A 14,760-nucleotide genomic window follows, 5' to 3' on the forward strand; every position below is an offset into this window, starting at 1 on the left:
TTTTGAACTTTGGTTTCTGGGCAGGAAACCAGCTGCACCAGGAGTGCAGGGGCGGGGGCGGGGGGGGGGGGGGGGTGGAGATGGAAGATGCAGCCCCATAGTCACACGTTTGACTTTACAAAGCACCTCATCAAAAATGATGACTGAGTTGTCGCTTAGTGACAACTGACTCTCAGGCTGCCTGGGATTGTGTGTTTTGGTATCAGAGTAAAATTGGTTATTGTGTACAGAAGATGATGCCTTGCTAAAAGGCAGAGCCTTGGGCTGAGCAGATGTGTATCCTTCCACTAAAGGGAGACTGGCAGGGTCTTTGCAGAGAAAAGGTAAGAGAGATGCAGAGGAGAAGATGTTCCTAGGTGAGACCTTGAAGAAAAAAGATTAAAGAAACTAAAGAGTTGCTCTGGCAGGTCAAAGAACAAAGTTGTGTTTTAGTGTTTTGTTTTAGCTTGATATTTAAAATGATTTTCAAAAGGGGTTGTGTATGAAGATGTTTCTTTGTAAGGTGAAGAAAAAGGATAGGAAGAAATTACTATTAATTCCTTATAGATTGCCATGGAGTTTTCCTGAAAATGCTCTTGCATTGCCTTGGGAAAGTGTGTCTGATTGAAATTTCACTCTGTTTTTTAGCAAACTGGGTGCTTCTGGGAGATATCTGAGGGGAGTGGCCCCTGGCTGGGTTGCTGAGTATCTGCAGCCATCCCAAAGCCTGCAGGTCTCAAAACTTGTGCTCCAAGCACTAGGTCTTCCATTTACCCTGTCTACTCTCAACCTATTTATGTGCAACAGCAGCGGAAAAGCCTATATAAAACTAAACTGATTTAGGATTATGGAATGATACACTTTTTTTCTGGTTCTAGTCTGGTATACAGTATTTTCCTCCATGCTGGGAAATCGGCTTGCAGCTGGGTCCTTTCCAAGATCCAAAAAAAAGTTGAGGAAATATATAATCTGATTTTTTTTCTGTGACTCTTGCCTCTGAGATGAAAACATACATCCAGTTTTGATTTGGCATTTTACAGTCAAATTTTGTCAATTTTTCCTTAGTATCCCTATTTAAAGAAAGAATATCTTGAAGACTTGAGCAACAAACAAAATCACACAGCAAGTAAATGATATAACTGAATGGTTTTCCAGTATTGAAGCCAGTTGTTTAAGCACATGTTGGAACGATTCAGAGGAAAGTCTGTTGATGACTGCTGTGACAAACAGTGGGGCTGTGTGATCTTCTGACAGGATCAGAAGTGCACAGTAATAACTGTTAACTTCTGCACAGAAAATAGGGAAAATCTCTCCAGTAGTGGCTTTGAATCCAACTCCCCAAACAATGAATAAAGCGTCATTCTGAAGGTACGTTATTATTGTTGTCAAGCACTGGAACAGGCTACCCGGGGAAGAGATTGAGTCACCATCCCTCGTGGTATTTACAAGATGTGTAGATGTGGCACTTGGGGACATGGTTTAGTGGTGGACTTGGCAGTGCTGGGTTAGCAGTTAGACTTGATGACCTTAAAGGTCTTTTCCAGCCTAAATGTTTCTGTAATTCCATGATTCTATACTACACGCAGAGGAATACACAGTGCTAAAAAAAGTGAAGGTTTCTCTTAAAGCTTATAGGAAAAGAATTTCATACAAACCATCATTTTTCAAAGAAAACTGTCATTTTCTGAAAGGTCTGTTCTGAAGCACAGGAAACCTTGCCTTGACCTCTTAGTACTTCCTTAGCTGTTGCCTTTGAACGAAAATTATCTGCACTTTCTGTTGATACAGTTTTCCATCAGAAAATATCCTGGAACAGGTTCAAGTATCTGTCCTGTTGTCTGGAGGTACAAAACAGCCAGTGTGTGCCCGTGATCCTCTTCTGACTCTCACAGATTGTGTGTAGATCCACAAGCCCTGGATTGCCTGGTTAAAATGAAACCTTGCCGCAGGATTTGGGGCTTGCTGCTCTGCTCTCCTGCAGCTTAAGCTTCAGGAAGAAGATGAGAAGGTCTGAGTGCAACATTTACTAATTTAATCTACAGTGGCCACTTCAGACCGTTTTTCTGTGCATTGTTGAACCTGTCTCCTGGGTTTTTGTCTTGTTCCATTGAAAACACTGTGTTACCAGCCATACTTACAAACCATAACATATTGTCAGTGGTGAATGCTTAAATCCATAGAATCATAGAATTGTTTGGGTTGGAAGGGACCTTTAGATCTAGACCAATCCCCCTACAATGATCTGGGACATCTTCCACTAGATCAGCTTGCTCAGAGCCCCATCCAGCCTTACCTTGAATGCTTCCAGGATGGGGCACCTACACCTCTCTGGGCAACCTGTGCCGCTATCTCACCACCCTCACTGTAAAAAATTTCTTCTTTGTGTCTAGGCTAAATTGGCCCTCCTTCAGATGAAAACCATTATTCCTTGTGCCATCACAACAGACCCTATCAAGAAGTTTATCCTCACTTTTCTTATAAGCCCTCTCTCCTCATCCATTGTTACTCGTTTGTCAGTCCTGCACGTCATGGTAGGATACATCTGGAGTGGAGTTCCTATTTTTGAATAAGTGGCTAGAATGTGTAGGCAGAACTGTAGTAATACACTCAATATCATCACTGAAAAGGCTTAAATACTGACTTTACTCTCTGATTGATTGCTTTCTAGTTTTCACTTAACATGAACATCACTCACATAGAAAGGGCTGCAGCAATTATTTTGTCTTCTCTGTGCACAGCGTGTTGAATATTTTATTCTCCCTGCATATTGGACAGCTGCCTTTGAGGTGCATATTCCTAGCTGAGATTTTTTGGAGACTTCTGGTTGTATTTTGGATATATTGCAATAATGTTGCTAATGTACTGCAAAGCCAGAAGTACTCAAAGGATGTTTTTATATCATATATCTAAATAACTATTGGACATCAATTACTAACCATTCAGTTATTTGTTACAGCCTGTAAAGTGTTTCAGAACTTTTTTTGATAAAAAGATGTAATTTTACGCAGGTATGTACCTGCTTAGTAATGGTTCCTGCCTCCAGGAGCTTACAACCTAGATGTACAAAGAATCACCAGATTGTCATTGGATAATTCAGTTTGGAAGATACCTCAAAATTATCTAGGCCAAATAAAAGGGATTTTCTGAAGCTTAAAAATCAAGACAAGTTAATAACAGAACCCATATTTCTTGCTGCCTACTTTGGTACATGTTCTACCAGAGAATGCTGCTTTTAATAGATTTAGGAACATTCATCAGCTGTAGGGAATTGGCAGAAGACTGCTTCCCTGGCTTGCGCTGCACTGTTTCACTGCCTGCATGGAATAGAGAACTTTTTCTCTCTTGCATCAACTCTTGCTGTTGGGTTGGCATCTACGTTTCTCGCACACCAAAGGCTTGTGTCTGAAAACCTTGCAAGCAGGGCTGCTAAATTTCATTTGGACTTGAAATATCTTTGTGTTACCTCTGCCAACTGCAAAAATAAGCCTTGGGCTTTTCCTTTGTTGTTGAATGTGCCTCCACCTTTATTAGTGCAGACCCGAGGCAAGTACATGTGGAGCCAGGGGATGAGATGCAGCTGAAGTGGGCAAGGTGTTTTTGACTGCTGCTGCACTGAGGGATGCTACGGGAGGGAGGCTGGAGCTCCCCAGGACTGTGAAGCTATGAGCCAGCTTGATAACTGGAGCTCTGCCATTTCTCATGTGGGTCAGTGCCACAGGCCTGCTTTAGTTGAAAACACACCCAGTTTCAAGGTAGGTTTTAACTTCTCTTGCTTTTTATCTTCCCTCTCTTATAATGGCAGTTTTACTCAATATGGAAACATTTTACTTGAAAAAAACACACACAACATAATTGCATTGGGTGAAGCATGTTATTTAACCTCTCTTTGGACTGCTTCCATCAGCAGGGCCACTAAAGCTCTTTACTGGCAGGCTGGTACAGTCTCTGATCACTTCTCTGCTACTTGTACTGCTTGAATGAGTTTTCCTTCTTGAACAACATCCTGCACAATTCGCCTTACTCCTACCTAATAATTCAGACCACATGGCTGAAGCTGACCCAGCATAATCTACTCCCCAGGAAATAAAGGATGCCATTTAGACGTACACTGTAATGTTCCCTTAGTTAAAAAAAGGATTTACAGCAGGAGCCTGCAACAACTGACTTTATTTTGATCTGCAGTGTTCTGCCAGACAGTAGTCATTTGTGCTGGGTTACACAACATTAAAAGGTACACATCAGACACTATCCTACACATAGACAAAAAGACTGTCCCAAATTTCCCAGAAAGGGAACAGCTTGTGTTTGTGTGTTGCCTTAGACCCTCATTCCACCTTGTCCCTGGATGCCCTGGAAAAACAGATGGGACTTATACCGCAAAGCAAGTCAGGGCACTGGCACAGTATAGGAGAAATGAATTCTATGGTTAAGGACCTCTAGAAAGAGGAGAAAAAAAACCACCCTTTCTTTTTATCCTACAGAATATTTGTTCCAGTTCCCAGTTTGGTTCTCTAGAAATATGATGCACAGAGAGCTCATTCCTTGGGTAATGGGATTCTATGTTGTTAATGCTATTACAGTTAATTGCAAAATTGTGCAGTTGTCTGCAGAAACAACAGACAACTTCTGCACATACTGGCATTTTGATGCCATTGCTAAATCCTCTCAAGACATAAAGTGAAGGGGGTGGTAGCAAGATGTATGTAAGGAAATCTTCCTGCATTGCTAAGCACAGATGAAGGTAACAGCTTTTGGAATAGCTGTCAGCTCAGTGGAGGTCAAAACATGCTGTAGGGGGTAGGTGTCTGCAAATTCAGTGGGTTTTGGATAAGGTTTGCTGCATGGAATAGTTTGCACTGCTCTTTTACAAGTGGCCACATGTACTGTCAAGTCACTGCAGAAGCAGCATTTGCTGACATATGCAGTACAACTTCAGGCTAAGCGATGTACAAGATTATCTTTTTAAGTTTAATTGCTTGTGTTGTATAAAATATAGATGGTATCAGAAAGCCTGGCATTGGCCTGTTTGTTACTGGAATACAGACTTTCCTCTTCTTCCCCTTCCTTTTTGAAATGCAAAAGAGGTACAAGAGATTTTTATCTCCAGTTCTACTCTGGTTTTCTTTATGCTCCCTGTGTTCTGAATCCTGAGTTTGGTATCTTGTAAATCTGTCCAAGGCCTGGTTGGATGGGGCTTTGAGGAACTTGGTCTAGGGGAAGGTGTCCCTGGGCATGTCGGGGCGTTGGAACTATATGATCTTTAAGATACCTTCCAACCCATATTATTCTGTGATTCCACCTTCACTGCATAGCTGCATTGTAAACCTGCACAAGCTCAAGCTGAGCCATCTTGCATTTTGCACTTGTTATGATCTGTTTATAAAGAGATGCCTCTTCCCAAATTAAGGTGCAAATGAGACCATATGCTCAAGCCAAAAGTAAAAATTTTATTTAACATTATATGGGAGGTAGAGAGAGAGAAAGAGGGGGGAAGAGAAAGAAAGTAAGAGAGAGACAGATTAAATAGAAAGATACCACCACCCAAAGGATCCTGTGGCATCCCACTAGTCCTTCTTCACCCTGGTGGTGGGGTTACCCAAGTCATTCTTCTGTGATATCACCTTTATACAGTCCAAGTTCTGGGTATCCACAGGGTGTAGGTGCCATTCCCATAACCTGGGATGTCATGTGTGTGAGCAGTTTTTCCTTTCTCACAGTTTGCCATGGTGGGACTTTTTGTCCGGATGCTAACCAAACCTTCATTTCTGTTAGGCCTGGAATGAGCTCCTTCCTGCTGTGCCACCTGTGCTTATCTCATGTTTTGTTGTGGTGGTTTAGTTTATAGCAAGTTCCTTCTGTGACCTTGGCAGTGTTTTGAGACAGGCAACTGCATTCTGTAAGTCCTTAAGCACTTTATATCTTTGGAAAACTGATCCTTTGATGTTCTCACTCCATAACCCTTTGCATGGTTTGGTACATGCAAAGTGCAGCTCCAGGTCAGCTGGAATTAAAGAGAGAGATTGGGGTAATCCCAGCTGCTTGGTGCACCGGGATGTGTGTGCTTTGATGGCTACATTTCTGCATGTCCATGAAAGTACTGGGATGCATTTGGGACCTGCCAGTGCTTCTCTGTGTGGGTGGAAGTCATACAGATGCCAAAGCTATCTCATGTACTTCATGCAGCCTTGGGGCTACCAGCCGATTGTGCTGATTCACACAACTGAGGGGACACCAAGGGGACCAAGATGCATAACTAGGAACAAATGCTGATCACCTTCCCTTTCTGACCTTAAATCACGCACACTAGTGAGTATCTTGAATAAAGGAGAAAGCTTCTAAGAGTGAGAGGTTCCTGCCTTGTTCCCAGCACACTGAGGAATCATTCCCAATTTGCTTGTGCAGCTGTATCTGCCCTACCTAGCAAAGAGGACTTTTAAAAATGGAATAATGTTGTCTCAAATCCACTGGTGATTCTGAAGCTACTGTAAGTGGGTTATTGATTACAAAGGGCTGGACAGATCTGGTGTGCTCATTTGTGGTCCTCTGCATTTTGACCCAGCTGGTTTGCTTCTCTTTGAGGCCATGGGCAATTTTCTCAGCCAGCACTATATGGTTCTTAATGTTTGTTTTGCTTTGAAATGAAAGGAAATATGAAAGTCTATGTTGTTATTATTCTCTTCCTTTAATCTTTGCTCAGAAGTTAGTCCTCTCAGACCTTTAATCATCTGTCTTTGTCTGAATTCCCCTCAATTTAATTGTATCTTTCTGGTGCTCAACTGCTTACAGATGAATGAGGAATTGCATTGCTTTATCTCATTTTTTTCCCCTCATTAGAATGCTGGCAAAAGCCCATGGTCACACAAGAGAGACAGTAGTTTAGGCTATGCAACATTTTTGCCTTTTTGTATTATTTAACCCTTTTGCTATCAGAGCTCTGAAATGTTTCTATCACAAATGGATATTGTGATGCATATAAATTAGAAGAGAAGTTGTACTGGAATAATGGTTGTAGGGCTGCAGCACCAACCACTCAAAAGTCAGAAAATGGCAGAGTTTAGGGAGCTTGTTCAGCTCTGTCTGATCGCACATTTTTCCTTTCTATGTAGCTGCTGTCTGAAAGAAAGGTCATTCTTTTATGTGAGTAAGACATTGTGTCTTCTCCAGAACTTATTCTTTTTCTAAACTAATTTTGTTTAAATTTTCTTTTAAAAAAAGTAAGGTTAGAGTGAGCACAAATCTGAGCATTAATTTTTTTTTTTAAACAATAGTAAAAAAACCGAAGACTTCAAACTGAGAAGTGTCTCCAGCTTTAGTAACAGACAGTGCTTCCTGACATATCCATAAAGGTTAGACCCTGCTCACTCCTGCACAGGTCTGTAAGGAAGGAGAAATGGGGACTCTTGGAGCTTGCCTGCAGAGAACAAATGCAGCCAGCTACAATATACTTGTCCATGGGCAGTTGCAAAATGCTACTGATATGTACTCTACCATGCTGATGTACAGAAAATTTGTTTTCCCACTTCCCCAGTGATGGAGTTATCCAAAATAAAATAAGTCATGGTATCTTTAGAATTACTTCATACTAGAATATGTATATATATAAATTATTGTCTGCAATTTATATAGCAAAACTGACAATATTTTTTGGCTAGGCTAAAGGGAGAGCAACCAAAATTTATTAAATAAAGTAAGTAATCTCTTAAGAAGTAAATGAACAAATTCTGTTAGATGGAAAATCCAGTGAGATTCCCTGACACTTTAAACGAACATGAATTAATTGCTTAACAAAATGTTTGGAGCAGTACAGGGATTCAAACTGAAGATGTGTTTTGTGCTCACAAAGTTAATCAGTAGTAATATTGCCATTTCTACATGAAATCTGAACTTGTTTTCCTGGAATGGAGAGACTATAGTGCCAGGAAATACTACATACAGATTTAATTTGTGTAAGAAATGCCCCATCCCTGGAAGTGTTCAAGGGCAGGTTGGATGGGGCTTGATGCAACCTGGTCTAGTGGAAGGTGTCACTGTCCATGGCAGGGGGAGTGGAACTAGATGATCTCTAAGGTCCCTTCCAACCCAAGACATTCTATGATTTCTGTTTTCTATGATAAGATTTTAGACTTTTTGTTGAATTATTTTCCTGTAAACCCGCACTAGGAGACAGACTTATTTTGCTCATTTTGCATAACAATTACCGTGCCCCCATGACTCATTTTTATGACTGTCGTTCCAATCTTGATTCTATAGCTGCTCACTCCTGTTCTATCCTCAGTAGTATTCAACACTTTTCCCCTCCTAGTATGATGGCACCTCTCATGTAGCAGAGATTACTTGATAGAGCAGGTTTTACTCAGAGCAAATTACAAAGCCTGTTTTCTGCAAACCTTGACTGACTGCAAGTTTCTGGCTGCCCTTGTTCCACAGAAATGGCAATTTCAGCTTATGGAATTACAAAGCAACCAACTAAGTGAATCCTCTGTGCTTTCTTCTGTGACCGCATAAGTACTGAAGTGCTTTTCTCTGCACACCAGTGATCATTATTCCAGCAAAAGCAACCCGTGACTTCCTCAGAATAGATAAGAACCTTTACAAAGAGACTGAGGTTTTAATATTTATTTTGCACATGTGCATACACATGCAAATGTGGCTCACACATCATTTTTAATGAAAACACTAGGGCAAGATAGGCTTTAAAGTTAGGGCGAAAGCACCTTTCTACTGTTCTTTGACTGAATACTGTCAGCCCAATTAATACCCTGATAACAACAGTGATACCAGCTGAATGCCACTGCCAGAGGGCAATTTTTAGCTTATTTCTGTAAAGTATTTATCTAGAGATAATTACATATTAGCCTGATACGTTTTACTTGCTGTTGCAATACAAATTGACCTGGCATTGAACCATATATTACAACTGTTTCAATTGTACTATGAGCATTTAAAGTGACTGTAAAAAATTCCCTGTATCAAGAATGGAGAAACTTTCTTTCTCATTGTAACTGCCCTGTAGCTTTTTGTTTTAAAAATAGGTTTTAGTTTTAATGTGGAATTAAATGTTCGTAGTAATATGAAATATACATTCTTACAAATATATCTGTGAAATAAAAGTTAGTGTGGCAAGGAGGGGATTGGCTTCTTCTCCCAGGTAACCAGCAACAGGACAAGGAGAAATGGCCTCAAATTGTGCCAGGGCAGTTTCAGTTTGGATATTAGGAAAATTTTTTTCACTGAAAGGGTTCAAGTGTTGGAACAGGCTGCCCAGGAAAGTGGTGCAGTAACCATCCCTGGAAGTGTTCAAAAAATGAGTAGATGTGGCACTTCACAATATGGTTTAGTGGGCATGGTGGCACTTAGTTGAAGGTTGGACTTTATAATCTTTGAGGTATTTTCAAATCTGAATGATTCTATGATTCTTTCTTTTCCCATTGTATATGACAAATAGAGTACGTAGTAAGTTGGAAAGTTGTAAAATGAGTTACAAGAAAAGTTCAACTTTAGCTGTTACTAAAGAGAGGGAAGAGAGGCTTCTGATATGTGGCCACAGACTCAATGTGAGGGCAAGCACAGACCCTATAAAAAGCTTTTCCTTTGAGGTCCCAAGGGGTATCCAGGTAAATGCAATCTCTTTCTTTGTTATCCAGGAGAAAGTCCATTGTTATTAATTAAACTAACGTGAAGTTTATTTGTTCTTTGATAAGCCAATTATCTCTGCTAGATAATGTACCACCATTTGTGTATGACTATCTCACTAAAAACTTCTTGCCCAAGGAAGGAAACAGTTTTTTCTCCCTCTCCTTAGGTCATTATGTGCACAGGTTTCAGTAAAATTATTTTCACTACTGGATCTCATGTATCTGATCATCTGATCATGGAAATAAGTGTGATAGAAACATCTGAACAGGATGTTTTAAGACCTGACTTGTTGCTTACTCTTGGTTGAAACCAAACATTACCCAGCCACTGCTGAATGGCAACACACTGAAGTGGTGAATCCACGAAGTCTTCCTTCAAGCTGTGCACCCCCCTTGAAAAAAATGCCAAATGCACCCCCAGATAGGGCTGAGAGTGATTCAGGTGCTTTGGATGGGTGTCAACAAATTTCTCTTAAGGTATTTTACATTTGCAAATTTCTAGGTTACTGGTTAAAGCGATCTGTGACTTGCTTTTCCCTGTAAAAGGGTCTGTTCTGCCTATGTTGTTGAGGTGTGCCTGTAACATGTTCTTTGAATCTCTTCTTATAATGTTATTCCTTTACATTTTAAATTTCTTTTCCAAAGACCTCTTTAAAATGAGAATATAACTCAAGAATCTTACAGGAAATTTAGAAAAAAATCCTTTTGTATTGGTGCTTTCTACTAAAAATGTAGTACATGTTTATCATTATGATGATAATATGTAAGTGTGTATCAGCCAAAGGAAAACACCAGGGAGACAAAGCCAATATGGCAAATAACATCTTTTACTTGTTCCTCTTTACAAACAGATATTCAAGAGTTTTATGAAGTGACGCTGCTAAATTCCCAGAAAAGCTATGAGCAAAAAATAGAAGAAGCAAATCAAGTTGCAGAGAAATGGGAGAAGACAACATCTGCTACAGACCATGAAAATCTGCAGAAAAAACAGGAGGTAACTTAAAAGATTAAGAATTAAAATATATGTAATGAGTGATGTCTCAAACCTGAGAAAAGCCATGCAATGGTGTGTAAGATTGAAAGGATGGGTTAATTAAGGAATTAGATTAGGATGTGGAGGATATAAAGGCATATAGTGTTATCCCTCTGACCTTGATTATGTCGTGAACTTCTTTATCCTTTCAATGGAAATCTGTCAAAGGGAAAGTAGAAAACTTTCATTTTCTCATCCTTGGTGTACTTTATCTGATACTTGGTGTCTGTGATTACCCCCCAAAAGAGAATATATCTTCTCAGCTTGCTGATAACTCCTGAGGTTGTAAATACTCCAGTGATTACATCCTACGTAAAAGTTTTAATAGGAGTTTTCACATTGGGGTGAACTTTTCCACAGTCCAAGTTCACAGAGATCAACCAAAATAGTCTCTGCCTGAGGAACAGATACATATACACCTTTGCTTTTCTCCTGTAGCTAGTGGAAGAATTCAAAACCTTTCTTTGTCATCCCCAGCTCTACTCTGCCTTTTGCAGCCTCCAGATTATTATTAACTATGTTAGCAATCTAAACTGCTTGCCTCCACCCGCATTTGTACTTCAAAGACAAAAACAAACCCCACAGAAGCAAGCAATGAATTGCTCTGTTCTTAAACAGTGGAACAGAAATAGAGTGGGCATGGACTGCAAACTGCAAATCTCCAGACCAGAATTAAAGATGAGGGAAATGTATAAAAATTTTCATTGTTGTCATGGTAAGTGAGGCATTTCAAGTTTTAAAAGTTGTTGGAAAGAACTTTCCCATAGGCATGACTATTTTTAAGAGCTTTCCTTCTTTTTCAAAAATGTAAAACTCAGACAGAAATTGTGGTTCTACATGACATTTTAGATGTGATTCTTTGAAAAGATAAATCAGAATTGCAGGCGGCTAGAACAAAACTCTCTGAAGAAATTTATTGTAAAAATTAATTAGCAAAATAAGCTTGCAGAAGTAATGAGAATGAGCGTTCTGGTTTTGAGTGAAATCAGAACAAATGAGTCTTAACATTAATGTAGGCTATATCCCATGAATGATTTAACATTTGAGTCACAGTTTGAAGGCACAGACAGCTAATATCTGTCTTTTTTTTTTTTAAGCACTAATCTTTATGCTTTAAAATGGTGAAAGGGTATTCCTGTTATCTCTTGGAGCATCTGGTGAAGACAGTGGACAGACTCTTTTTTTATTCTAGCCTCATCAAAGTATTTGACCCTCAACCCCATCTTCTTAAACTCATTGCTGCCTAAGAGGTGTGCTGCTGGCCCTGTACAGGGGAATTTGAACTTTAAATTCTAAGCTGAGAATAATAGATACAGGGCTAACTACAAACTTTCCCATTTTATGAAATGAGAAAATAATGTTCTGATTTAAAGGAAAACAATAGAAAACTATAGCATAGAGACTGGAATAGCCTTTTCAAGGCAGGGTGCTGGCAGTCAGAGTCCAGGGTACCATTTTCAAATTTGCTCTCCATAAATTTAATCAGTGTAATGGGAGAACAAAATATTTATTCCCTTTAAAAATCATATGTGTTTTAAGGGTCCAATGCAAGCAAAAGAGATTGGAAGTGTAGGCTTTTATTTTTTTCCTTCTGACACATTATTGGCAGTTCCGAGTCAGAACGGATTAGTGTGAGCTGGATGTACAAGCTGCTGTACAAATCCAAGACAGCTCTTTGCTTTCTATGAGAAATTACCTTATGAAAATGTAATCAAATAATCTAATATATCACATCAACTCTTATTCATGGCCCATACCTTATGGGAAATGATTGTTTTGTACTTCCTTTTCTACTCAATTACATGTCCCAGATTTGGAAAGAAAAGGCCTGCCTTCCTTCATAGAATCATAGACTTATGGAATGGCTGTTGTTGGAAGGGACCTTAAAGATCATCCAATCCTGTGGGCAGGGACACCTGCCACTAGAACAGGTTGCTTAGAGCCCCATCCAGCCTGGCTTTGAACATTTCTATGGATGGGGCATCCACAGCTTCTCTGGGCAACCTGTTCCAGTGCCTCACCACCCTCACAGTAAAGAATTTCTTCCTTATATCTAATCTAAACCTCCCATCTTTCAGTTTAAAGCCATAGCCCCTTGCCTTATCACTATATGTCCTTGTCAAAAGTCTCTCTCCAGCTTTCTTGTAGGCTCCTTTCAGGTACTGGAAGGCTGCAATAGGTCACCCCCAAGCCTTCTGTTCTCCACTCTGAACAATCCCAATTCTTTTAGCTTTTCCTTATAGGAGAGGTGCTTCATGCCTCTGAGGATCTTTGTGACCTCCTCTGGACATGCTCCAGCAGGCAATGTCCTTGCTGTGCTGAGGACCCCAGAGCTGGATGCAGCACTCTGCTGTGAAAGCCCAAGGATAATCAGTCAATCCAGAGGCCATCCTCCTTTCATGCCATCCTCCTTTCATGCCTTGCACTTGAAACCTTTCTTGGCTGTCTGTATGTTATTTTTTCCTATATAAATTGGTCCTTTTTTGGTATTTATTTTCCAATCTTAATTGCTGATAAAAAAGAAAGCAGCTTTTACTGTCCAGGACAGGTGTCCTGTGAACCCTCCTTTGTATTTATGTACTTGCTTTTCTGAAAGTATAGATTTTTAGATAAGAGAAAATGTGTTAGGTTGTTGTTTGTAATACTGTTCAAATTTGCCATCTTGACTCTGTGATCACCACAGCAGTTTTTAGCAAACTGGTGCTAGATCTCACAGCATACTGGGGCTGGATCTTCATCTCTTTAAATAGACATGAAAGGGTCATTACCCATCCTATAATCTCCTATAATTCTCAGAGACTGAGAAGAGAGATGTCTCCCAGACTCAGAGACTGTAATTTTGAATGGCCTTTGTAAAAGCAAGTGAAAAGTCAGTAGAATATAAGATCTCACAATATGTATCAGAACCAGTTGCATCTAAATTTTTAGTGTGAATGCCTCCACATAGCAACCCATAGCTACAAACAGTGGAATTAACAGAATGTGTTGGGGTTTTAGTGATAAATTGGGGTTTTTTTTCTCTACCTTTATTTTTTTTTTTAAATTGCATGCTTCTAGCTAAAATCTGTGCTGTTTAGGTTTTAATTGTGCAGGACCCCATAGTCCACAAGAAATTGATACATGTTTAGGTATGGCCTATGCATTTAATCCTTGCTTTTTGCTTCATCATTAACATCTTTGTTGGTTGTTTGACTAATCAGTGACTTCAATGTTTGCAGATGAAAAATGCAGTATTACCATCTCATTATTACTGCATTTCACCCTGTATAGAGACTAAATATATGTGTCAGTGTATCTGGCAGAGCTGTAAATATCATAGACCAAAATAATTCAAGTGGGTGGGTGTTAGTGAAAAGGAAGAAAGAAGGATCTATATGAATGTGTTTTTTGTGTGAATTTATCCATGTTGCTTTCCCTCCTGTAAACGCGACTTGACAAAATCAGCTGAAGTTGGTGGATAGTTTCAGAATCAATGAAACAGTTTTTGGGCCGTTTAGATTCACTAGAAATGTTTGTTAGGTTCTATTTGAAAAGGCTTTTTTCTTTCATATATTCATATAGAAAGCAGGGAATGTGACATATTGGGCACTAAATGAAAAAGTCCATCATGTTCATCATGATGTAGGATCTCTAGAATATAACTCTGAAGAAGACCTAAAATACCCCTCTTGTCCATTCTCTTGCCCTGGGGCAGATCAACTGCATTTGAACCATTCCTGACATGTTTGCATAGTCTGTTCTATAAAACTTCCCACAGAGGAGAGTCAACTATTTCTGCAGGGAACTTATTTCCTCACTCATAGAAAATCTTTCCTGATGACAAACCGAAGTTTCTCTGTGTGCAGTTAGAACCCATTAGATTTTGTTCAATTAGCAGTAGACATGAAACAGGTTTTATTCAGTCCTGTTCCAAAAAGCACTTAAACACAATGCAGAATCATGCAGCATCATAGAATGGTTTGGGTTGGAAGGGACCTTAAAGATCATCTAGTGCCAGCCCCCCCTGCCATGGGCAGGGGCATGTTCCAGTAGACCAGGTTTCTCAAAGCCACCTCCAACTTGGCCTTGAACACTCTCAGGGATGAGGCACCCACAGCTTTTCTGGGTTCCTGT

At 39.8% G+C, this 14,760-nt stretch overlaps 1 protein-coding gene across 12 annotated transcripts in view; it reads left to right on the forward strand.

Annotated features, from left to right (window-relative positions):
* Positions 1 to 14,760, forward strand: part of DLG2 (discs large MAGUK scaffold protein 2) — a 1,000,200-nt gene that overhangs the window by 115,507 nt on the left and 869,933 nt on the right. For all 12 annotated transcript variants that reach the window (XM_048294433.1, XM_048294432.1, XM_048294434.1 and 9 more), the window contains one exon: positions 10,466 to 10,608. In XM_048294433.1, the coding sequence (XP_048150390.1) occupies positions 10,466 to 10,608 (143 nt within the window). The remainder of the gene's footprint in view (positions 1 to 10,465; positions 10,609 to 14,760) is intronic.

This window comes from Corvus hawaiiensis, chromosome 2, assembly GCF_020740725.1.
Source record: "Corvus hawaiiensis isolate bCorHaw1 chromosome 2, bCorHaw1.pri.cur, whole genome shotgun sequence".
Taxonomy (NCBI): domain Eukaryota; kingdom Metazoa; phylum Chordata; class Aves; order Passeriformes; family Corvidae; genus Corvus; species Corvus hawaiiensis.